At 38.2% G+C, this 27729-nt stretch overlaps 1 protein-coding gene across 2 annotated transcripts in view; it reads right to left on the reverse strand.

The window, feature by feature from the left end:
- STK3 (serine/threonine kinase 3) overlaps positions 1 to 27729 on the reverse strand; it is a 288786-nt gene that overhangs the window by 213837 nt on the left and 47220 nt on the right. For both annotated transcript variants that reach the window (XM_065903272.1, XM_065903271.1), the window contains exon 4: positions 9680 to 9794. In XM_065903272.1, coding sequence (XP_065759344.1) covers positions 9680 to 9794 — 115 coding nt within the window. The remainder of the gene's footprint in view (positions 1 to 9679; positions 9795 to 27729) is intronic.

Raw genomic sequence — 27729 nt, forward strand, 5'->3', positions numbered from 1 at the left:
GAAAACACTGGAAAAAACAACAGAGCAACTCAGTAACTCCCTTCCACCCCTCACCACTCTATCTCATCCCACCCAAAAATGGGAGTGTTGAGGGTATAAAATAGCCAAGGTTTTAAACAATAAAAAATTTATGGGATTCTTACAGAAAAACACAAATCTGCTCAATACAAAGTACGTACATTAGAAAACATAACTAGAATATTTTAGCCATTATTATATACAAAAGGGCAGAGAGGTTTTCTTTCATGAAATCTGGATTGCAGATGTCTGGCAAAAAAAAAAAAAAAATTAATAATCTATCACAAAGTCCCACAACTAGTGATTCAAAATGAAAGCTTTCACTACTTACACCATATGTAAATATACATATATACTCGCTGCTTATAATCCCTTGATCTGAAGAGAAAGAGAACTGATACTCTACTGTGAAAATGGTCAGTGGGCAGACATTTAAAAATCCTTTCCCACATGAAAAGATTCCTGAAAAAGAGATCAGAAGACAACAGAAAAGCACTCAATATATATGGAGTTGTAAAGCCCGTATGAACTAGTATCTATTACACAAAGAGGGAACATGCAACAAAGTGATTAGAAAAGTCAAACATGAATTAGTCCAATAACACACAGGCAAACATAAACCCTAAAAAGAACTTTATGGAACAGAAATCCACACATCTCAAAAAGATGTCTATTATTAATAATGAAACAATACCAAATTTTGAAGCTCCAAGTATTAAACCTTAAATCAGTAAGAAATTGGTATGCCTTTACTAAGGGGAAAAAAAAGCTTGAAACAGTACATAATGAACATCAAGGCAGAATACATATTTTTAAAATGCAAACATATATCAAAAAGACTATTATGTATAAGGCGTTAATTCTAAGGGCACTAAAATAAAATATTCCAGCATGTTCTGAATAGCCACTGTCTGAGTCTATTAAACAAACTTTCATTGTACCTAAAAATGTAAGCTCTATCTCATGGAGCTTATGTGCCTCTCTTGAAAATAATTCAAGGTACCAATGGTGAATGCTAAGAGATTTTGTACTTGGTTCCATAGTCTTCTGTATTATTCTACTCAAACACATTATCTGATTAATGCTCACAATGCAAACATACTTCCATCCATATAAGTGAGAAGGCAGGACAATGATGACAATATCAATGCAAATACATACAGGACTTTTTATGTACCAGGGACTGTTTCTAGCACTTTACAAACGTATAATCTTCAAAACAATTCAATGAAGTAGGGTGGTATTCTTATCCCATTTAGCAAATGAAAACAATGAGTCACAGAAAAGTTAAAAAACTTGCCTAAGTTCACACAACCAGTATGTAGCAGAGCCACAATTCAAGACAGTCAGGCTCTGCACTCTATGCTCTTAACTTTTACAGTTCGATTCCAGCAGTCGGGTATAATTTCAACCCTTTCTTTCCCTCTAATCTACTTTACCACTCTATGATTCAGTTGCTTGTCTGGAAAAATGGGGTTAATAACTGTTCTTACCTTACACAGTTGTTCAGGCTTTACATAAGGATTAAATGCAACAGCCTATATAATATGCCTGGCACATACCAGTATTACAGCAATGGTTCTTAAAATACCGATCAAATGTCTGGAGCTGAGAATCACTGCCATAATACTAACAGTAAGAATTTACCAAAAAGAAGGGTCTCAATGTGTCCTTCACACTTCTCACGTGATGCCTAAATAAACCTGACTTCCACAATCACTGCCATTATATAACAAGTTCACCACAAGTCTTCAGGAAAATACACACATAGACAACTTAGAAACTGCTCTCTTCAGTCTGGAACTTCCGCTCCATTATTTTGTGTTCCCTCAATGCCCCCTCCCCCACTCCCACCCAATCACAAAAACACAGTTCATTCTGGTAGAAGCAGACACTAAAAAAATTTCTCTCCTATACCAAACTGGACATTTATTGTGCTTTAAGACCCAAACGTCCCTTGGTATTTTCATGTCATTTCCACCTGCACACTGGGGTACGGGTACTCTAAAAGGTCTCAACCAGAATGCTCCTCTCAGTTTGTCTTCACCAAGGAGCGGCAAAACTATGGAGACTGAAAGAACAGCAGCAATTCTCCAGTCCAGGGTCTAGTGCTCATCAACATTTAAGTCTGCTCCTAATTTTTTTGTTGTGACAACATTCTGGAACATTTCTCACCATCCGATCATGTTAGGGTTTCTCTTAAGGTACAGATGGAAGAGGAGAAACACTGGATGGTGTTTTCCCATGGTGCTTTCGTATTCAAGTTTACAACACTGCATCAAATTGTACTCCTCAAAGGAGCTGTATTAATTTAAACACCTAAGGGTATGAAGGTATCTATAGGGATGTGGGTAGGAAGGGGAAGAGGACATACCACTGATTCAGGTTCAAAAACCAACCTGAATTTGCAATTTGTTTAGTTCTCTGTCTTTCCTCCTTCTAAATTCCCATTAAACTGATAGGAAAAAAATTTAATAAATAAACTGATAAAAGAATCAGCACAGGAGAGTATAATAAATTTGGAAGCATTTCTATGAAGAGTTCACAGGCAAGAGAAGGCAAGGAAGGGGTGATCACCAAGTAAACACTAAGGGGGTTCCAAGTTAGAACCACTGGGTAGAGAGTGCGGGAGTGAGAAGGGGAATGCAAAAGGTAGGCTAGCTTTTCCCCAGGAAGTGAAAAGAAGAAAAGAGAGCAAGAGTGAGCTCCTCACGCCTACTTTATACACAGAGATTACATGCATCCTGGCATTCATCCCCAGGTCCCAGAAAAGGCAGGGGAGGGGAATGGCTAAAGAAACTGAACAAACCACCTCTGCAGGCACTTCCTCCTAAAGCCAGATACCAGCCAGTTCATCTTAACATTATACCTGCCAGGCAAAAAGCATCGTCCCGATGTTTCCAGTGAGAGCTAGTCAGCCTTTCCGGCGGTCATCCTCCATGGGGAAGACCAGGATCAAGCAAGTGAAGCAATAACCCCAGCAGAAAAAGAGATGATGCAGGAAACAGAAAACAAGTTTTTTCAAATCTTATTTTTCTTAGAGTGATTAGAAAAGATCATGCATCCATGTCTCAAGCATCAAGATGTTGCGAAAAAGAAATAACCAAAAGCAAAAGAGTTCTTGTAAATTAAAACATAACTGCTGAAATAAAAAGTTCAGTTAGAAGAGTCAGAAAATAAAGTAGAAAAAAAGAAAAGAAAAAACCCCCCAAAGGAGGCAGAAAACCTGGAAGGAAAAATAAAAAGAATAAAATTCAGGAGATTTCACCATCCAATGAATAAAACAGGGGGGAAATTATCAAAGAAATTTTTCCAAAGCTAAAGAAAGACACAAGTTTTTATCTGAAAGGAACTACTGAGTGCTAAGCATAACTAATAAAAAGGACTCATACTTAGGCACATCCTCATGAAATATCTTGATCTTAGTCAACTTCAGAATAAAGAAAAAAGTCTAAAAAGTTGTGAGGTGGGAGGAAACCTACAAATGAATAAGACTCTGACAGGTATTAGCTATCTAGAACATTAGCAACACTGGCTGCTAGAAGATAATACAGGAAAGCAAACAGAGCTCTGAGAGAAACTTAGTTTCAAGGTAAAATTCTACTATCAACCAAGTTTGAAAGCAAAATAAAAGCATTTCAGACAGAGAGGACTCAACTAGTTGATCTCTTAATTTTGTATCCTGAAAAAGATAGTTTAGGAAAAACACAGAACAAGAGTGAAAAGCCAAGGAAATAGGAAATACACAAGAAAATGGTGACACTAACCCAGGAGTCCAGTGAAAAGAAATTCCAGGACTGCAGCTGTACAGCAGACCTAAAAAGCAATGAGTCCATATTAGAACAAGAAATCAGGAAGATCCAAAGAATGTTTTCTCAAAGAAGAATCACACAAACTCCAGGAAGTAGATAAAATGAGTAAGAAGCTAGAAAACATTAGTGAAATGATAAAGATGGTATATGCTACTTCTTCCAACATGGGGGGAAAAAAAAGGGAAAACAAAAAATCACGATCCTAGCATAGATCCATCAAACTAATATATGACAATGATTTTGAGCAATTAAGTTTGAGGAAAGTAAATCCATTTAAACCAGATGTCAGGAACATTTTCCTTCAGGTGATCAAGAAATATGACACTGTACTTTTAAAGATGAAAATATAATTCTAGTATATCATTGTTTCCTCTTCCAAGATGTCCTTTGCCCTCTCTTCTGACTCATTCATTCGTTCATTTACACATACAATAAATATTTACTCAGCATCCTACACGTCAGGCACTGTCCAAGGAGTGGGGACAGAACAGTGAACAAAGACAACAAGACCCTGCCCTTGTGGAGCCTGACTCTAATGACAGATGACTCCTCTTTCAAGACCATGTTAAAGGGTTCTCTCTCCTATGAAGCTTTCACTGAACTTCCATGTTAGGCTAAGTGCTTGTCTTGTACTTTCTCTAAAGAACTCCAACTCTTTACAGAATCAAATTTAGCTTTTTACATATACATTACCTCAACCAGTCTGTAAACAATGCAACAGCAACATTTATTAGAGCTATCTGTACCTCTAACACACAGCACCAGGCCTAGATCAATAAATGTACTAGTAAAGTGCAAAGCACTGTACCAATGCTAATTATTATGAGGAAGCTGAAGACCCAGATTATAAAACTAGTTTCTAGAAGAACCAAAATTAAAATCCACAGTGCTAGGTTGAATTAAAATAAGTGGCCAAATGAAAAACTGAGTCAGAGTGGGAGAGACCAACCTTAGGCATTTTCTTAGAACATTTCCAAACACACAACAAACATCTAAGACGTAGACTCTATTTCTTCCATATGTCAAGGCATAGCTTAACAATTATGTAAAGATCATTTTGAAAGCCTCTAATCAAATATATAATCTATCTTTAAAAAGCTTCAATTTCACAGAATTGTCTATTTTTACTTTGCATAAATGCATAAATACTTGAAATGCATAAATGTTCAGAGGTTAAATGCATTTAACATAAAATACATTGGTTTTTAAAATGTCCTCATAAGAAAACCTTCAAAATTATTGCCATAAATATTTTATGTATTTATTCCCATAATTACTGGACTAAATGCAATGATTACATTAACTTCCAGTAATAACAACATAAGGCAGATTTCTTTTTCATCAGCCAAATGAGCCCTATGGTTTGAGTTATCAGGATATACATTTGTAAAAATAAGCAAAAAATTTAATTTACATAAATAAAACTTCTATAAAAATCAGGGAACTAATACAACAGATCCTGTTATTTCATACTTTCACAGGTTACTGATAAGCACATATACTTTCTTTGGTATATGATCATATCTGTTCAATAACCCACATCATTAATATTGAATAGTAGTAGCTATGAAAATTACAATTTACCTGCAAAAATACAACACTAAATAGATGTGTTAGATTGTTTATATTCACAGAAGCAGTAGTCAAGGAATTGTTCCTGTTTCAGCTCAACAAACATTTATCAAGGTTGCTAGATGCCAGTAGCTACTCTAGGCACTTGTAATAGTTTCACGATGAACATATAAAAATTTCTGCCCTTGAGAGGTTTATAGTAGGGGAAAGCAACTGCTAAAGCTTTTCTCCTAAAGACTAAAAGCTGACTAATAATTAAATGTGATTTCCATGTACAGAATAGCCACAGCAACGTTATCTACACATAGGTTTCACCAAATTCTAGTTTTAAATATTATTTTTTTTAAAAGTCAGTTATTAAAGATACATGATACCAGGACATGAGTTGTATGCTATGGGTTGATCACAGAATCAGGAGTTTAACTCACATATACTTATTATAGATTAACTTATATATGGTATTAACTTATAAACCAAAAGATTCAATAAATTCTAACCAAACAGTGATTTCTCCGCTAAATGCAGCTAGAAGACTCACACTTTTATCACCCACTGAAACATAAGAACGTTTCACCTTGCTTCTCCCTCTAGCACCGCCACCATTACCCGAAGTACCATTTGCTACTGGCTCAACAGTCCAACAATCCAATCCCCAAACTCCTGCCACTCAGCCTCAGTTCCACTCACTGAGAGTTCTAATTAACCCTCAAATTTAATGCTATGCTTTTATCTTTTCCTAGGTATTTCCCAAAGAAAATGTCAGGGCATAAAACCTCTAAAATAGATTTTAGAAATTAAATTTCTAAAAGATTTTGAAATTCTTTCTTCAATATCTATGCTGACAATCAGATAACTGGTTTTTTTACTTTTAAAATGATGTGTAAAGTACTCATAAAACTATTAGCAAACTGTCAAGTAAGCCTGCAAATGTAAGAAAAACACCACTACCAACAATAATAATAAAATGCAAAGGATAAGCACTAAAAATAAGTAAAAGAGCCAATACACAAACAACAAGATGCTTAGTCTATCCAGCAGTCAAAATATGTAAGATAATAACAGTAAAAATCCTAAAATAATGGCTGCTAGAATTTATTGTGCTCTTATGTAAGAGTGAATATGCAATAAATACTTAGCTAATTCATTAATGAACCAATTACCAAATAGATAAAACTACCTAGGAAAACAGGGAAAGCTTCAAAGATGAGGTGATAACTGAGCAAGTCCTTCATGGATGCAAACTCACTAGGCAAAGACTAGGGGTAAGGAAAAACACTCCAAGGTGGGGGAGCAGACGAGGCAAAAGCATACACCAAAACACTAAAACACGAACCCATTCCTTTATTCTAGGAACCCATTCTTACCGTGACGCTGAAGTGACAAGTTACGAAACTGCACAGATAGGAGGGAGGTAATATATAAACAGTTTTATACTTCAGGCTAAAAACTTATTAACTTTTTTAAAGGTATGTAACTTAATCAGGTTTTTTCTATCTTTAATTTTTACATAAATATTTGATCAAAAAACCAACAGCACCTATGACATCTCTTATGTGTGGAATATAAAAAGAAATACAAATGAACTTACTAGCAAAACAGAAACAGACTCACAGACTTCGAAACCAAGCTTATGGTTGCTGGTGGGGGAAGGATCGGGGGACAGCTGGGGAGTTTGGAATGGGCACATACATATTGCTATATTTAAAATGGATAACCAACAAGGATCTACTATGTAGCATCGAGAAGTCTGCTCAGTGTTATGTGGCAGCTTGGAGGGAAGGGGGGCTTGGGGGAAAATGGCTGAATCCCTTCCCTGTTCACCTGTTCCCCTGAAACTATCACAACGTTAATCAGCTATACTTCAACACACACACACACACAAAAGACAGCAATAGAACTGAAAATCAAGAACAGTTCGTCCCTAATAAGACTTCTCTCAAAGACAAGAATAATTCTACAAAAACGGTGTTACTTAGGCGGTTTTCCAAGAATCAATCCTCTTAAATTAAAAATGTAAAAGAAATTGCAAACCTAGAATTCTTTACCTAGCAAATGTACCATTCAAAAGTGAAGTGAGATAACATTTTCATACAAGAATAAAAAACCAAGGGCGATTTTATTACCATCATAAGGAAACACTAAAGAGCACTGTTCAGGCAACTGAGAAATGCAAAAAAGAATAAAGAGCAAAAAAAGTATAAATTTAAACACCATCAAAAATAATAAGAAGAATTATTATTTAAACACCCTTGTGCTGTTTAAAATGTACGCAGAATTACAAGAAACAACAAAGCATGTAACAAAAACCAAAACAGGATATAAAGCCTGAAAGAAAAATTTCCATACTGTTAGGAAAAGACAGGTTGTTCTGTGACCATGAAAACAATTAACTACTAGAGTGAGCGTTAACAGGTCAAGGACAGCTGCTTCACTGGTCACCTTTTTTGAAAGTCATGCCTCTGAAATTCAAACAATCAAGATTATCATTCCAGTGAACATTCCTAAAAAATAATCAAATATTAAACAGGATGATAACTACCCCCCCATACTGCCAAACTTCATAACAATGGTACTCTTTTTAAATAATACATAAATGAAAGGAAAGTAGTGTAAGTAGTATAGAATATTTTTGAGATTTTACAGGAGCTGCTATCAAGGCAATACCCGGAAAAAATATATGTACAGCACCTGAACCATCTCATGCAGTTCTGGATTCTTTTTTGTATTTGGGAATCAGATCCTTCCATACCTCCCCAGGCCCAAGGAAAACCTACTTGTGAGAATAATAATTAGACTATTTCAAATGTATGATCTCCAAACATGATAGGTGGAATCTGCTTTCTAAAAAAAAGCGCAAATAGGGTAAAATCCTTCCTTTGATAATTGGTGAAGGAGATACCTGAGAATAATTATCCCATCCAAATCTACCTTTTAGAACTATAGTATACCTTCATGGTTTTTATTTATTAACCACAAGAAATAAAGTGTTTTTGTATACTTAGAATACATAGAAGATTGTATTCTTCCTATGTACTCAAAATAGTAACATTAACTTTAAAAATAAATAAGATAGATTTTACACTACCTACAGTATTACTCCGTATTTCTACTTGGTAACTTTAAATACCAAATGCACTGAATTTAGCCCTGAAATGGTTTTAAAACACTTCTCTAACTGGAGTATAATTATTTGCAATTAAAGCATTGTCCTGCCACTCAGGAGTCATCTGATTTACATAAATGTTAGTTAAGCACCATAGAAATTCTAAAATATGTAATTAAAATGTCACAAATCACTTAATCCATTCTGTCAAAACAGGGCTTATTTTAACTTCTGTTTCACTTCCTTTAAAAGAAATCCTATTTACTTTATTTTCTCTAACAGAAAAAAAAAAATTAGTAGGATAAACTTACAACGTACTTCCCCAATCAAACTTTAAAATGATTCTGGTTAACCACAAATTGACTCAAGTAGTTAAGTATTTTTCCGAATGTATTTTACTGAAACATGTCTGAAAACATGTAATAATGACATGTAGTAACTGGGATACTGTTGTACAGAAATACAAATTATTTCACTGATTTATTATTCTTAGTCATTCACAGATTTTAAAAAGGTCATTTTGGTCTTGAAAATTATCCAAGTTAACTAGGTGCATTGCTAGGCTAAAGTAAACAATTCTGTAAATAGCTCTTTTACTTAGGGTTAAAACATAGCCATAAAATTTATCATTAAATAACACATTCTCACTAAGCTGAATTTACCAGAAAAAAAAAAATTATAATTGAGCTCTATTCATTTCAAACATCCTGAGATATTTGGGGAAACAAGACAAAAATTGTTCTTCAGTTATTTTTAAGATTCAGAAACATAATACTTCAACTGTTTACCAACCATAGGTTATAAAGCAAAAAAACTTATGATAAAGAAATACCATAAATATTATGAAATAAAATTCTAGCCATAACTGACTGAACTCAAGTTAATACAGAACATGCAGCACTGATTCCAAATGAAGAAGAGGAGTGCCATGGTGGTTTCTCGGTGACTAAACCAAAAATTATCCTAATAAATAAATTAAACAATCATACGACTCCTGTATTTGCCACACAAAGATCTGTGACTAACTCTCACACCTCATACTAGATCCTTTTACACTGTAAAGCCTTTTCTTTTTTCACACTAATATTTTCCTTGTAACAAAACACTATATAGTCAGCTTCTAAAATATGAATCTTTAGAAATGAGATTGGCAAAACAATTTTAAAATACTTACTGTCTTGTTTCGTAATCTAATTATGTCTGAGACAGAGCCAGCTCCACAGTACTCCATGACAATCCAGAGGTCTGTGTTCTTAAAGTAACTGCCATAGTACTTTACAACATATGGGCTGAAGAAAAATATATAGACAATTAAATTCAGTTAATTCTCAAAGAAAATTATTTCTTAATCCCAATGCAAAGTATTTTCAGCATTTCATAATGTTCCAATAAGTCAACTTAATGAGTAAACTATTATACATGGAATTGTCTCTATGTAGGGTACAACTACGTATAATTAGGCTTTAATTCATGGATGAAATTTAACAGGATTACAAACCAAAGGAGGTCCAAATGTTCTGAGTGATTCCCAAGAAAATAAAGCTTTGTTTTGGCAAAGAACATACTATTTAACATTAAGGAACAAATGAAAATATTTTCTTTAATTAAAGGATTTTAAACATAAGTCTTTAAAGGATTTTGTATCCAGTCAAATATTAACACTCAACTTTATATTTCAATAAGGCCCCCCAATTTTTTAAATTCTCTTTTATTTTGACCTTTAAAATCCTAGAGAAAAATAATTATATATTTTTTGCTTCAAATTCAGATAATTAAAGTTATTGACAACTTAAAATATTTCTGAGCTGAGGTCTCAGGTTTTTTAGAGTAGAACAAACTATGTTTCTAACCAAGTTGCTTTTAGGAAGACTTAGAATGTGGCAAATGACCATCACATTATTAATGATATGCTATGTACAGTGATGTGCAAAATATCCTGTCCAACTCAAAAAGGCAGAATATCAACATTCACAGACTAAATAAAAAGATGAAAAAATATGCTGCTGCTGCTGCTGCTAAGTCATGTCAGTCGTGTCCAACTCTGTGCGACCCCACAGATGGCAGCCCAACAGGCTCCTCTGTCCCTGGGATTCTCCAGGCAAGAACACTGGAGTGGGTTGCCATTTCCTTCTCCAATGCATGAAAGTGAAAAGTGAAAGTGAAGTTGCTCAGTCATGTCCGACTCCTGGCGACCCCATGGACTGCAGCCCACCAGGCTCCTCCATCCATGGGATTCTCCAGGTAAGAGCACTGGAGTGGAATATAAGGAAGCATAGAGGAGTACACAGCTTAGCTACTATAAGAGCCCAAAGGTGGAAGTGGCCATGGCAGAATCATGCTAGAGGACTTTGTAGAAATGGTGGGATTTGAATTATGGGAGGGGAAAAAAAAAAACGTTAAAACTTCAACATATGGGTGTGTAAGAGAGATAAGAACATTTGGAAAAGACAAAGACCATGAGCAAAGGCACAAATCAGAAGGGGAACAAACCAAGAATGACATGTTTAAGAGACAACGTGTTCAACAGCTATTTCTATAGAGAAGCAGCTATCATGAAAAGTGACATCAGTGAAAGATAAATAAGACACAGGAATGAAATAAGCAAAACAGAACAATAGAGAATGTAAAGTACTATAAAATACGACATAAAAAAACTACCAAAAGAACAGATTAAGAGAATTTGATCAGGGAAAGACTTCTCAGTAAAGTCTTTGCAATTTTAGCTGTCTTGAAGTCAAGGGTAGAGCTGATTGGTTGGAGCTTAAACTGAAACAGGACTAGAATTCAGTCCTGTTTTATCCCTACTGCTCCTCATTCCCTCTTGCACAAACTTGCTTTGGTCTCCTTGTCATAGTTTTCTCCCCCATTCTAATCTATGTTCCATATAGTTGACAGGTAGCTTTCCTTTAAAACAAAATAAAAGCTAATCATGTTGCCTTCCTGATTTTAAAAAACCTCCAATGATTCTCCATTACCAAAGGGACAGCCTCACATCACATACACAACCTTTCAAAGTCTACCCTCTACCCACATCTCTCACTACTCCCCATCTCACAGCTTAAATTTGCAGACAACACTCAACTTTGCTAGGTGGAGGAACTGGAAAGTACTACCAAGAGTTCATAAATATTCACTAAAACATTTAAAAGTACTTCTTTATAAATGAATCTAAACTATAGAACCAGAACTGTAACTGATGGGAAACATAAAAAAGCATTCTTGACATACGCTTCCTTGGGGTATGACTGCCTGTGTAGAAACGTCCATAGGATGTTCTTATATCTGGATCTATATATACTGCTCTTATACCTGGCTATACATGAGAATCACCTGTGACCCAGGTCCCACACTTTAGAGCTTCTAACTAAATACGGCTCTTAAAACCTCTACAGGTGACTTTGATACACACCCACAGTCAAGCTTCACTCCAGAAGATAGATGGTGTATCCTTCAGAGAACTTCTTTAAATATTAATTTCCTTATTCAAAATCTTTAAAAGTGTTACATTAGCCATGCATTCAAGATTATGTTCACTGAAAAGCACACAGAAAATATATATTTTATCTTGCAATCTACACTAAGAAATCAGCAACTCTAAGGGTAGGTTTGACAGCTACTACAAAAATCAGAGATTCTAAACTGGGCAGAAACCTAAAAGGGCAATTCCATCTCTTGAGGGATGAGTCAAGGCAACACCTTTGGGGAAAGGCAAAATTCTCTTCAAGTGGCCCATTCTAATACACAGTCAGTTAGATGGACCAAAGTCCAACAATTCTGTATCATTTATAATTGGCCTCAATAATCTTAACCCAGAAAAAATATTTAAGCAGATAGAAACAGCCACCTTAAGGACACATGCTCAAATACAGTTTCTATCATTTATCTCAACATTCATTCACTGACCTTCAACTCAAGCCAAGCATTAGACCACATAAACCAGACACAATTCTGCCTCTCCTGTGGCACAAAGTAGCCTGGGATACTCAGGTATCCAGAAGCAAACCAACAAATAAATATGATTACTAATTGCGGTAGGAAAAGGACTGCTATGAGACAAACTGGATGAGACTTTATTTTGCATTCATTATTTCTGCTAGTAAAATTGTTCCTAGTTCATATGCAAGAATGGAATAGTGCAAAGGAAGCTGCTAGAGGAGAGTCTGAGCCCTTGATCCTCCATAACTGCTCACTTATAAGTAAAATGAGGGCTTCCCTGGTAGCTCAGCTGGTAAAGAATCTGCCTGCAATGCAGGAGACCTGGGTTCAATCGCTGGATTGGGAAGATCCCCTAGAGAAGGGAATGTCTACCCACTCCAGTATTCTGGTCTGGAGAATTCCATGGACTGTATAGTTCATGGGGTTGCAAAGAGTCAGACATGACTGAGTGACTTTCACACACTTTCCATGGTAGCCCCTGTCTTGGGAAGCACTGGAATATATGAAAAATTTTGAAAGTAGACATGGGTGAGCTTTTAACAACAAAGATAGCATTTCACATGCTAGCAAGATTATGCTCAAAACCCTTCAAGCTAGGCTTCAGCACTATGTGAACCGAGAACTTCTGGATGCACAAGATGGATTTACAAAACACAGAGGAACCAGAGAGCAAATTGCCGACATCCTATGGATCTTAGAAAAAGCAAGGGGATTCCAGAAAAGCATCTATTTCTGCTTCCCTGACTATATTAAAGCCTTTGATTGTGTGGATCACAACCAGATCACCTGGCCCACCTCCTGAGAAACCTGTGTGCAGGACAAGAAGCAACAGTTAGAACCAGACATGGAACAACAGACTAGCTCAAAATTGGGAAAGGAGTACGTCAAGGCTGTATATTGTCACCCTGCTTATTTAACTTATATGCAGAGTACATCATGGGAAATGCCAGGGTGTATGAATCACAACCTGGAATCAAGATTTCCAGGAGAAATATCAACAACCTCAGTCATGCAGATGATATGACTCTAACGGCAGAAAAGAGAAGAGGAACTAAAGAGCCTGTTGATGAAGGTCAAAGAAGAGAGTGAAAAAGTTGGTTTAAAACTCAACACTCAAAAAACTAAGATCATGGCATCTGGTCCCATCACTTCACGACAAATAGATGGAGAAAAACTGGAAACAGAGATAGATTCTATTTCCTTGGGCTCCAAAATCACTACAGACAGTGACTGCAGCCATGAAATTAAAAAACACTTGATCTTTGCAAGAAAAGCTATGACAAACCTAGACGCATATTAAAAAGCGGAGACGTCACTTTGCTAACAAAGATCCATATAGTCAAAGCTATGGTTTTTCCAGTAGTCATGTATGGATGTGAGAGCTGAACCATAAAGAAGAATGAGAGCTGAAGAATAGATGCTTTTGAACTGTGGAGCTGGAGAAGACTCCTGAGAGTCCCTTGGACAGCAAGGAGATCAAACCAGTCCATCCTAAAGGAAACCAACCCTGAATATTCATTGGAAACATTGATGCTGAAGCTGAAGCTCCAATACTTTAGCCACCCAATGTGAAGAGCTGACTCACTGGAAAACACCCTGATGCTGGGAAAGATTGAGGGCAGGAGAAGAAGGGGACGACAGAGGATGAGATGGTTGGATGGCCATCACCAACTCAAAGGACATGAGCCTGAGCAAACTCTGGGAGATGATGAAAAACAGGAAAGTCTGGTGTGCCGCAGTCCATGGGGTCACAAAGAGTCGGACACAACTTAGCAACTGAATAATAATAAAACTGTTTACTCAGTTGACCCATTCCTTCCCACAGAAACCACAGTAAAGGCTCTTGCCCACATTTCCCTCTCTCACCATCTGCCTCCTGACTGACCCTGGTGTTTACCCCCATGGGTCCTCCCTCTCTCACCCCATCCTTCTCGGATCTGTGTGTACAACAATCTATCTCCGGATATGCTAGTCTCATCATAACTGAATAATAATAAAACCTACATTTTAAAAAACAGATGGTGGCTTTGAGAGAGAGTAGAAGAAATAGAAAACAAATTAAAGAAAGATTTTCACGGTCCACTCAATGCAATTCCTTATTTTATTGGATTATAGCTGTTTTACAGTGTTGTGTTGGAGGAGGAAATGGCAACCCACTCCAGTGTTCTTGCCTTGGAAAGCCCATGGACACAGGAGCCTGCTGGGTTACACTCCATGGGGTCACAAAAGAGTCACATATGACTCAGCAACTAAACAACAATAACAATGTTGTACCAGTTTCTTCTATCCATCAGTGGGTCATCTACACATATACATATATCCCCTCTTTTATGGATTTGCTTCCCACTGAGGTCACCACAGATACACAACACCAATTTGATGACGAGGTACACTGGCAAGTTAGAAGACAATAAGCAAGGTTTCTACTGCGTTTTACCCACTGTGTTTCCTTTCAGCTGCACACTAAGTATAAATTTAAGATTGACAAATTAAAAGATTAAAACTTTAAGCCAACACTTTGAAAAATTACAAACACAGACACAAAATCAGCTCAGAGAGTTCAAGACCTGGGGCTTTAACTCAGTGTGTTTCCATAGACATAAATGTCATTCATTCATCATTCATTCATTACCATTTTAAACATAATCAACAAACATTCACTGAACAACATATAGAGACTTGTGGCAGATGCTAGGGAGAAAAATAGGTAGACTTTAGGTTAGTGACAAACAAGAAAAGGCAGTCCAGGCAATGGAGAACCCGTGAAGAGTTTATGCAAGAAAAATAATACAATCAAATAGCACTGAAGGAGAAGTATCCAGAGCAAGACTGCCAGGGGTCAAAGGCGACAGAGTCAAAGCTGTGGGCAAGTCAGCTAACTGTACAATTATCTAGATATACTGACGTCTTTTCTTCAAACCACACATTGATTATTAAAGGCTGCAGAGGAAGCAAAGAGAGCTTCCTTCAAAACACTAGCTCAGTGTCACTTATAATTTTAAGCAACATACAAAGTTTTAGTTCAGCCATAATGCATAAGAATCTTGACTAAGCCACCGTATGGACTTAGAGGACATGTGAGAACCCAGCAATTCTATGTATTCTTGGCATGGTCAAATACAACAGTTAAACACGACTTTGAAAATTCCAGTGGGTGGAGAGACAAGGAAGACACAAGTGAAATTACAGTCTACCCCGGAAAGCAAAAGTGAAACTCGATGCCTTGATAACTGGGGGAAACTCAGGAGGCAGTCTACTCCTTCTTCCGGTGCCATCCCCGTACCTCTCACTCTCCCATCCTATTCACTTCCTTTCCCCTATTTAACACTTTTAGCCCAATGAAACTACACAGCATGCTCTTTTTTCTTTTTGCTTTCTTGGCTTCCTCTCATCTCATGCCTAATGTATCAATCCTTGCCACTCCTCTGTTTCCATTTCATAAACTCCCAAACTCTTGTCCTAAGGGTCTTCCTCTGTTATCACAACTCAAAATAGAAGTAGTGTTTAAAAAAAAAAAAAAGTGAGGGGGGATTTAGAAACAAGAAAAACCAGAGGGGGAAAAGAATAGAAAACTTTCCTTACCTATTTGTTCCTTACACAGACACTACTTGTGGTACACATTATTATATTTGGACTGAATCATTATATTTAAGCTTCTTACAGAGATTCAAATGTTAACTTTTCCTGTCTAAAAGGTAATTAAATTTGTATATTAACTTGAATTTCAACTTAATTGAAGAAAATCATGTTTTGTTAAAGGTATTTTTTTAATAACAGGTTTAGATTAGAGTCACAACAAAACTGAGTGAAATGTAAAGAGATTTCTTATATACTGCCTGCCCCCTACAACATGTATAGTTTTCCCATTATCAACATCCCCTAACAGAGTGGGACATTTGTTACAACCGAAAAATCTATATTGACACACATCACTGTCAACCAAAGTCCATACTTTACATTAGGACTCACTAGTGGTGTTGTACCTTCTTTGGGTTTCAACTGTATACACCATTATAGCACCATACAGAGTAATTTCACAGCTCCACCTAAGCATTCCCTCCCTCCACCATCCTAACCCCAGGCAACCACCGATGTTTTCACTGTCTCTATAAGATTTTTCCGCCTGGCTGTCATATGGTTGAAATCATACAATATGTAGCCTTTTCAGATCCTCCTCTTTCACCAGTAATACCCAAGCTTCCTCTACGTATCTTCATGGCTTGATAGCTCATTTCCTTTTGTATGTGCTAAGTCACTTCAGTCATGCCCAACTCTTTGCAACCCCGTGGACTGTAACTTCCAGGCAAAACACTGGAGTGAGTCGCCATGCTTTCCTCCAGGTGATCTTCCTGACCCAGGGACCAAACCCACGTCTCTTATGTCTCCTACATTGGCAGGCGGGCTCTTTACCACTAGTGCACCTGAATAATATTCCATTGTCTGGATATATACAACAGATTACCCATCTGCTTACTGAAGGACATCTTGGTTGGTTCAAAGGAGCAAGACCGCTGGATAATATGGTTAAAAGAATGTTTAGTTTCAGAATAAAACTGTCAAACTGACTTCTAAACAGGCAATATGATGTTGCATTCCCATCAGCAAAGAAAAGAAGTTCCTTTAGCTCCACAATCTCACCAGCTTTTGGTGCTGTCAGTCTTCTGGATTTGGGGCACTGCAACAGGTGTATAGTAGTATCTCATTTTAATTTGTATTTCTTTGATGACATAGAATGTGGGGCATGTTTTCATATCTTTATTTGCCATCTGTATATCTTCTCTGGTGAGATGTCCATTAAGGCCTTTGGTTCATTTTTTAATTGGGCTATTTGCATGTTGAGTTTTTTAAATTCTTTGTATATTTTGGATAACAATCCTTTATCAGATAAGTCTTTTGCAAGTATTTTCTAAAGTATACTTTTAATGTTCCCATTATGAGCATGTGATAATTAAAATACTAAAGAAATGACTATTTTTCATTGCATAAGTTTCATCAACACCCTTCTACAATCTTCACAGTGTTCTAAATTAATAGGGGTAACACAGTGTTTTCACAAAGGCAATGTGAATGCTCTCCTATGAAAACGGAATTTTTTCCAAAATAAATCTAAACCATAAAAACTGGTTTTTTGACCCACCCAAAAAATGAATACATATACATGAGCTGGTAAAAACTGCCAAAGTTAATCACAAATCCTTCAATATGGTGAGTGTCATTTTTTTTTTTAATCAGCAACACTGTTCAAACACAATCTCACCCAGAAGCATCAGAAAACAGAACAGATGGGACAGGAGCTGCTCTGGAAAAGACTCTGAGCAGACAAGCTAGAAACTCACTATTTCTACCACATGGATCACCTCTCTCTCTTTGCCCAGTAAATCAAGTCATCCTTTTTCCCTGAATTTCCAACAGCGAGGCCTTCCATGTCTTCCAGTACAATACAGTATGTTCTCTGCTTACCCCATCAGAGCTCTTATCACACTATATTGAAACAGCCTGTCCATTCATCTGCCTAGTCCATATGAGTGAAAGTCCGTCCAAAGTCTGGTTCATTCATTGTTATACCCCTCATGCACAGCACAGAAGGGCTGCCCTCAGGAGTAGGCACTCGATATATATTAGGTGAATAAATTTATTTACATAATATATATGCTGAATTTGGATTTTATATAAATGTATACATTTACAGAGAAGGGCTTCCCCAGTGGTCAGTGGTAAAGAATCTGCCTGCCAGTGCAGGAGATGCAGGTCTGATCCCTGGGACAGGAAGATCCCCTGGAGGAGGAAAGGGTAACCCACTGCAGTATTCTTGCCTGGAAAATTCCCTGGACAGAGGAGCTTGGTGAACTACAGTCCATGGGGTTGCAGAGAGTCAGATACGATTTAGCGACTAAACAACAACAACAACAACAACGAATATATAGAATAAACTAGGTGAATAATTGTGTGCCCTAATGCATGTGTTAACAACACATTTCTCCTGGTTTAGATATGAGAAGTTCCTTCGCTAAAAGAGTTAAGTACCACGAGTGTAGAGGTTTGTGGTTCCCCTGTATGCATGTTACTTGGGCACATGGTATTCAAAAGAACTGCTAACCAGCTCTTGCCTCCATCTCTAGCCTTGCCTTAAGAGTGAGTACTTTACTACTTTGAACTATTGGAATCTTTGTATAGATACTGCTTTCTTCAGCAATGCCCCTGCAGTCAGCAAATATGGCTCCTCATATCATCCTAGTAATTAGCTATGATCTAGGACAATCCATGTAAAATCTCTAGATCTCATTATCTGTACCTGCAAAACACTTCTTTATTATGCTTTAGCACCAGAACCTTAAATAAAATTTTAGAATGAGCATCAATATAGAGAAGAAGATAAAAGTAAGAGCTAATTTCTTACTCTGCTTGATTCTTCACTGTTTGAGGAAAACACCCCTAGAAGGACATCCTTAGAGAAGAGTACATTGGAAAAACTCGAAAATACACCTACAGATGTTTAGTCAAGCACCAACATTCAATGATTTACACATTCAACAAATACTTACTAAATACCTATTCGGTGTCAAGCGCTGGACTAGACAAAAGATTCAACCATAAACAATGCAGATGGGTTCCCCCAAATATTTATGCCAAAAAGCTGTACTGAATACGTGTTGAGTATGCATTAAAATGAACAAAAGATTTAAAACGTCCTCTGGTCTCTTTTTACAGTGTAGAAAGCAAGACAATTTGCAAAATAGCCAAACAGCTGTATAGACTTAAGAAAATATATCAGTTTCAAAAATACAAATCTCATTTTCTCTAGCTGAAATTCTACTATTTTATGTGGGCATTTTTCAACTTATACTGTTTCGTCCAAATCATTTTTACACCTACTCTCAAAAACACATCTGCATTAACACTAAGTAAGTAGTAGCTAAAACGTAATGCTTGCTCCTGCCATTTCCCAGTTTTTCACTCACCTTATCTTTTAGCACTTTTCAGTTCAGTTCAGTTGCTCAGTCGTGTCCGACTCTTTGCGACCCCATGAATCGCAGCATGCCAGGCCTCCCTGTCCATCACAAACTCCCGGAGTTTACTCAAACTCATGCCCATCGAGTCGGTGATGCCATTCAGTCATCTCATCCTCTGTTGTCCCCTTCTCCTCCGGCCCCCAATCCCTCCCAGCATCAGGGTCTTTTCCAATGAGTCAACTCTTCACATGAGGTGGCCAAAGTATTGGAGTTTCAGCTTCAGCATCAGTCCTTCCAATGAACACTCAGGGCTGATCTTCAGGATGGACTGGTTGGATTTCCTTGCAGTCCAAGGGACTCTCAAGAGTCTTCTCCAACACCACAGTTCAAAAGCATCAATTTTTCGGCGCTCAACTTTCTTCACAGTCCAACTCTCACATCCATACATGACCACTGGAAAAACCACAGCCTTGACTAGACGGACCTTTGTTGGCAAAGTAATGTCTCTGCTTTTTAATATGCTCTCTAGGGTGGTCATAACTTTCCTTCCAAGGAGTAAGCATCTTTTAATTTCATGGCTGCAGTCACCATCTGCAGTGATTTTGAAGCCCAAAAAAATAAAGTCTGACACTGTTTCCACTGTCTCCCCATCTATTTCCCATGAGGTGATGGGACCAGATGCCATGATCTTAGTGTTCTGAATGCTGAGCTTTAAGCCAACTTTTTCACTTTCCTCTTTCACTTTCATCAAGAGGCTTTTTAGTTTTTCTTCACTTTCTGCCATAAGGGTGGTTTCATCTGCATATCTGAGGTTATTGATATGACAATCTTAATTCCAGCTTGTGCTTCTTCCAGCCCAGCGTTTCTCATGATCCTTTAACTAACCAACTTTTTTGCCCCTTCACTATTTTCTATGTTCAATATGAATGTTAAACTGATATCTAGAAGATGGAATCCACTTTTATTAGGTTGGTTCAAAAGTAACTGTGATTTTACATTGTTGAACTTTGCTATTTCATACTGGAATACATTCTTTAAAAAATGTGATTATGTTATACATTATTTTAATGTGCATTTCTCACTTTGTTTCTTTTCTTTGTTGCTAATGACTTATGAAAGTGAAGCTGCTCAGTCGTGTCCAACTCTTGGAGACCCTGTAGAGTATAGCCTACCAGGCTCCTCCATCCATGGGATTCTCCAGGCAAGAATACTGGAGAGGATTGCCATTTCCTTCCTTAGGGGATCTTCCCGACCCAGGGATCAAACCCAGGTCTCCTGCATTGCAGGCAGATGCTTTACCCTCTGAACCATCAGAGAAGCTCAATGACTTGTTCAGTTCAGTTCAGTTCAGTTCAGTCGCTCAGTCATGTCCAACTCTTTGCGACCCCATGGACTGCAGAACGCCAGGCCTCCCTGTCCATCGCCAACTCCCAGAGTTTACTCAAACTCATGTCCACTGAGTGGGTGATGCCATCCAGCCATCTCATCCTCTGTCATCACCTACTCCTCCTGCCTTCAATCTTTCCCAGCATCAGGGTCTTTTCAAATGAGTCAACTCTTCGCATCAGGTGGCCAAAGTACTGGAGTTTCAGCTTCAACATCAGTCCTTCCAATGAATAATCAGGACTGATTTCCTTTAGGATGGATTGGTTGGATCTCCTTGCAGTCCAAGGGACTCTCAAGAGTCTTCTCCAACACCACAGTTCAAAAGCATCAATTCTTCGGTACTCAGCTTTCTTTATAGTCCAACTCTCACATCCATACATGACTAATGGAAAAACCACAGCTTTGATTAGATGGACCTTTGTTGGCAAAGTAATGACACTGCTTTTCAATATGCCGTCTAGGTTGGTTACAACTCTTCTTCCAAGGAGTAAGTGTCTTTTAATTCCATGGCTACAGTCACCACCTGCAGTGTTTTTGGAGTCCCAAAAAAATAAAGTCAGCCACTGTTTCCACTTTTTCCCCTGTTTCCCCATCTATTTGCCATGAAGTGATGGGACCCGATGCCACGATCTTAGTTTTCTGAATGCCGAGTTTTAAGCCAACCTTTTCGCTCTCCTCTTTCACTTTCATCAAGAGGCTCTTTAGTTTTTCTTTGCTTTCTGCCATAAGGGTGGTGTCATCTGCACATCTGAGGTTACTGATATTTCTCCCGGCAATCTTGATTCCAACTTCATGCAACCCAGTGTTTCTCATGATGTACTCTGCATATATGTGAAATAAGCAGGGTGACAATATACAGACTTGATGTACTCCTTTCACTATTTGGAACCAGTCTATTGTTTCATGCCCAGTTCTAACTGTTGCTTCTTGACCTGCATACAGATTTCTCAAGAGGTAGTCCCATCTCTTTAAGAATTTTCCAGAGTTTGTTGTGGTCCACACAGTCAAAGGCATTGGCATAGTCAATAAAGCAGAAGTAGCTGTTTTTCTGGAACTCTCTTGTTTTTTTGATGATCCAACAGATGCTGGCAATTTGATATCTGGTTCCTCTGCCTTTTCTAAATCCAGCTTGAACATCTGGAAGTTCACGGTTCACATACTGTTGAAGACTGGCTTGGAGAATTTTGAGCATTACTTTGCTAGCGTGTGGAATGAGTACAACTGTGTGAAAGTTTGAGAATTCTTTGGCATAGCCTTTCTTTAGGATTGGAATGAAAACTGACCTTTTCCAGTCCTGTGGCCACTGCTGAGGTTTCCAAATTTGCTGGCACATTGAGTGCAGCACTTTCACAGCATCATCTTTTAGGATCTGAAATAGCTCAACTGGAATTCCATCACCTCCACTAGCTTTGTTTGTAGTGATGCTTCCTAAGGCCCACTTGACTTTGCATTCCAGGATGTCTGGCTCTAGGTTGGTAATCACATCATTGTGATTATATGGTTCATGAAGATCTTTTTCGTAGAGTTCTTCTGTGTATTCTTGCCACCTCTTCTTAATAGCTTCTGCTTCTGTTGGGTCCATACCATTTCTGTCCTTTATGGTGTCCATCTTTGCATGAAATGTTCCCTTGGTATCTCTAATTTTCTTGAAGAGATGTCTAGTCTTTCCCATTCTATTGTTTTCCTCTATTTCTTTGCACTGATCACTGAGGGAGGCTTTCTTATCTCTCTTTGCTCTTCTTTGGAACTCTGCATTCAAATGGGTATATCTTTCTTTTTCTCCTTTGCCTTTCACGTCTCTTCTATTCACAACTATTTGTAAGGCCTCCTCAGACAACCATTTTGTCTTTTTTGCATTTGTTTTCCTTGGGGATGGTCTTGATTCCTGCTTCCTGTACAATGCCATGAACCTCCATCCATAGTTCTTCAGGCACCCTGTCTATCAGATCTAATTCTGTGAATCTATTTCTGACTTCCACTGTATAATCATAAGGGATTTAATTTAGGTCATACCGTAATGTTCTAGTGGTTTTCCCTACTTTATTCAATTTAAGTCTGAATTTGGCAATAAGGAGTTCATGGTCTGTGCCACAGTCAGCTCCCAGTTTTGTTTTTGCTGACTGTATAGAACTTCTCCATCTTTGGCTGCAAAGAATCTGATTTCGGTATTGACCATCTGGTGATGTCCATGTGTAGAGTCTTCTCTTGTATTGTTGGAAGAGGGTGTTTGCAATGACCAGCGCATTCTCTTGGCAAAACTCTATTAGATTTTGTCCTGCGTCATTCTGTATTCCAAGACCAAATTACCTGTTACTCCAGATATCTCTTGACTTCCTCTTTTGCATTCCAGTTCCCTATAATGAAAAGGATTTCTTTTTTGGGTGTTAGTTCTAGAAGGTCTTGTAGGTCTTCATAGAACCATTCAACTTCAGCTTCTTCACCATTACTGGTTGGGACACAGACTTGGATTACTTTGATATTGAATGGTTTGCCTTGGAAGCGAACAGAAACCATTCTGTCATTCTCTGGGTGCAGCAGACCTGGGTATGGCAAAAGCCCTCTTAGAGGAGGTCGCCATTCACCCCACCATAGAGCTGCCAGAACTTACACAGGACTGGGAAACAAACTCTTGGCAGAAACAAAAAGAAACTTGTGCACACCGGCACCCAGGAGAAAGGAGCAGTGACCCCATAAGAAACTGACCCAGACTTGCCCATAAGTGTCCAGGAGTCTCCAGCGGAGGCATGGGTTGGCAGTGGCCTGCTGCAGGGCTGGGGGTACTGATTGCAGCAGGGTATGCATGGGACCTTTTGATGGAGGTCACCATTATCTTCATTACCTCCACCATAGTTTGGCCCCAGGTAAACAACAGGGAGGGAACACAGCCCCACACATCAACAGAAAACTGGATTAAAGATGTACTGAACATGGCCCCGCGCATCAGAACAAGACCCAATTTCCCCCTCAGTCAGTCTCTCCCATCAGGAAGCTTCCATAAGCCTCTTACCCGTCTCCAACATAGGGCAGACAGACTGAAAACCACAATCACAGGAAACTAACCAATGATCACATGGACCACAGCCTTGTCTAACCCAATGAAACTATGAGCCATGCCATGTAGGGCCACCCAAGACGGATGGGTCATGGTGGAGAGTTCTAACAAAATGTGGTCCACTGGAGAAGGGAATGGCAAACCACTTCAGTATTCTTGCCTTGAGAACCCCATGAACAGTATGAAAAGGCAAAAAGATACGACACTGAAAGATGAACTCCCAGGTCTGTAGGTGCCCAGTATGCTACTGGAGATCAGTAAAGAAATAACTCCAGAAAGAATGAAGAGACAAAGACAAAGCAAAAACAACACCCAGCTGTGGGTGTGACTGGTGATGGAAGTAAAGTCCGATGCTGTAAAGAACAATACCGCATAGGAACCTGGAATGTTAGGTCTGTGAATCAAAGCAAATTCAAAGTGGTCAAACAGGAGATGGCAAGAGTAAATGTCGACATTCTAGGAATAAGCAAATTAAAATGGACTGGAATGGGTGAATTTAACTCAGATGACCATTATATCTACTACTGTGGGCAAGAATCCTTTAGAAGAAATGAAGTAGCCATCGTAGTCAACAAAAGAGTCCAAAATACAATATTTGGATGCAATCTCAAAAACGACAAAATGACATTACTTGCTGCTTATTTTATATTTATTTTAAACTATGGAAAATGATGTTAGACAAAAAGCAAATTCGAGCAATTTTCTTATTCAAGTTCAAAATGGGTTGTAAAGCAACAGAGACAACTCACAACACCAGCAATGCATTTGGCCCAGGGACTGCTAATGAATGTACCATGCAGGAGTGGTTCAAGAAGTTTTGCAAAGGAGATGAGAGCCTTGAAGATGACGAGTGCTATAGATGGCCATTTGAAGTTGACAACGACCAACCGAGAGGGCCATCTAAGCTGACCCTCTTACAACTACATGAGAAGTTGCCAAAGAACTCAATGTCGATCATTCTACGGTCGTTTGGCATTTGAGGCAAATAAGAAACGTGAAAAAACTTGGTAAGTGGGTACCTCCTGAACTGACTGAAAATCAAACAAATTGTCGTTCTCTTATTCTATGTAACAATGACAAACCATTTTCAATCAGATTGTGACCTGCAACAAAAGCGGATCTTATGCAACAACCAGCTCAGTGGTGGGACCAAGAAGAAGCTCCAAAGCACTTTACAGAGCCAAACTTGCATCAAAAAAAGATCATGGTCACTATTTGGTGGTCAGCTGCCCAACTGATCCACGACAGCTTTCTGAATCCCAGCAACACCATTATATCTGAGAAGTATGCTCAGTAAATCAATGCAAGGCACAGAAAACTGCCACACCTGCCGCCATCACTGCTCAACAGAAAAGGCCCAACTCTTCTCCACGACAACACCAGACCACACGCTGCACAACCAACATGTCAAAAGTTGAATGAATTGGGTTACAAAACTTTGCCTCATCCATCATATTCACCTGAACTCTCAGCCAACTATCACTTCTTGAAACATCTCCAACAACTTTTTGCCGGGAAAATGAATGCTTCCACAATCAGCAGGAGACAGAAAATGCTTTCCAATAGTTCCTCAAATCCCAAAGCATGAATTTTTATGCTACAGGAATAAACAAACTTCTTTCTCATTGGCAAAAATGTGTTGATTGTAATGGTTTCTATATTGATCAACAAATGTGTTTAAGCCTAGTCACAATTACTTAAAATTCACATTCCAAAACTGCAATTACGTTTGCATCAACCTAATATCAATATATGTTTCACCATTTCATTCAACAAATCCTTTAACAAGTACTTACTATGTGCAAGGCGTTCTGCTATAAAGTGGTACAAAATTTCTAGAATTTGTTTACATTTTCTACCCCTTCAGGCTTCACTGGTGGCTCAGATGATAAAAAATTCAACTGCAATGCAGCAGACCCGGGTTCAACCCTTGGGTTGGGAAGCTCGCCTGGAGAAAAGATTGGCAACCTGCTCCAGTATTCTTGCCTGAGAAATCCTACGGACAGAGAAGCCTGGTGGGGGGTTGAAAAGAGTCGGACACTGAGCAACTAACACTTTCTACTCCTTTAATTCGTTACTTTTTTTTTCCAGTTAGTAGTTTAAAGTACATAACAAGAACAAATATCAAATTTCCCTAGGGTTCCCTCAACCTACAATGCTCTTTCACATTCTCCTTATCCATACATATTTATTCACATTCATTGAACAAAAAGTAAAGTGCGAGGTACTGTAATGTGTGCTAAGAAATATGGTTCCTTCTCTCAAGGAATGAAGAAAGGATAAAGACAGTGAAGACATTTCAGAAGGAGACTCTACAAATATTAGTGTCAACAGGGGTATAAGAAAAAGAAACAGATGAGTTCTGTTTTTGAAAAACTAACTAGATGATGATGTCATTAACAAAATAGGGATCTGAATGGTTTGTCTTCCAACAATTAAAATTTGGTTTTAGAATGTTAAATATAAAGTTGCTTCTGGATAGTCCAGTTGAGTCATCGAGATGGGAATTAGTTAATACTGGTCAATACTTGAGTGGCCACTATGTGGCAGGATCCAAGGGCACTTAGTAAGACATCACTCCAAACTCAAAAGAATTTAAGTCGGGTGACAGGATGCAAGTAAACAGGTGCTTAAAAGCAAAACTCAGGTAAAAGAGAGGCTGCATAAGCACTGGCCAGATGATGCAGGACCCTGGGGTCATCCTTAGGAGACTGGGTTCAGCCAAGCAAGGCAGAGCCACTGAAGGGTTTTAAACAGGGAATGGCTTGGTTAGGTGTGCATTTTAGAAAGAAGACTAACTTCAGGCGGGAAAACAGACTGGAGCAGGCAAAAATGAAAGACAAAGTGAACACAGCAGCTGCTGCAGAAATCTGAACAAGAGCTGATAGGCACCAAGATGCACAAAGATTAGGGGAGGAGATGTATTAATAGGTAATATTTGAGACACTGCTTTTTCCTAGACCACACTCAATTAAAATCTCTAAAGCACAACACTAGAAACTGAACTATTTTTAATCATTACAATAAAATAATCACAGTTACATGCCAACATTAAACAACTGAAGGGCCCAGCACTACACTATATCCAGTCTTTCCTTTTCTACATCAAACTATGGGAGCCACATTCTTATGAAGTTATCAAATAAATAGCAAGGTCTGGAAAAATTCTGCAAATATATATTTTGATCAGGGAACTGAGGAATGTATGTTTTTTCTATAACCACTTTACATGGCCTTCATGAAAAATACATAGTATGATCTAAATATATAGCACACAATAAAGAGCAACATTGAACAGACCCAAGCAACAAAGTTCCTCTATGATTATTCAGTCACTTCATTAGCCAAAGAGCTTATAATATATGGAGCTTATATACCTTTAGAAAAGGAAGTTTTCTATACATCTCTTACTAATAGGGCCCAATGATTTGATTAAAGGTGACAATGTGTCTAGACTCCTTTAAGCTCACCAGCTCTAAGTCACCATGTGATGCAATTCTGATGAATAAAATATAAGCTGAGGGTTTCTGGGGAAGCCCTTTCCTGCTTCTCATCTTCCTACCGTCTGGAATGTAGATAAAAGGCTGGAGCTGGAGCAGCCTTCTTCTAACTATGAGGAAATAAGCATGAGAACAAAGACTCCATGCTAGGTGGCTAACTCTACCTAGAGACCTTTTATACAGGGAGAACAACAAATTCCTCTTCGATTAACTATAGACTCCGCATCCCTTAGGAAAGGCCAGGCTACTTAACAGGTCAGCTTCGTGGTCAGTTCCATTTACCTACCAAACTCATTTCAGACTAATCGCTGTCTCTTACTTTCCACCCCAGTAATTCTAAACCCTATCAGAACAGCACATAACAGTGAGCTGTTTTTTACCTTTCTACTTTTAATTCTCT

The sequence above is a fragment of the Muntiacus reevesi genome, chromosome 12 (assembly GCF_963930625.1).
Source record: "Muntiacus reevesi chromosome 12, mMunRee1.1, whole genome shotgun sequence".
NCBI classification, from domain to species: domain Eukaryota; kingdom Metazoa; phylum Chordata; class Mammalia; order Artiodactyla; family Cervidae; genus Muntiacus; species Muntiacus reevesi.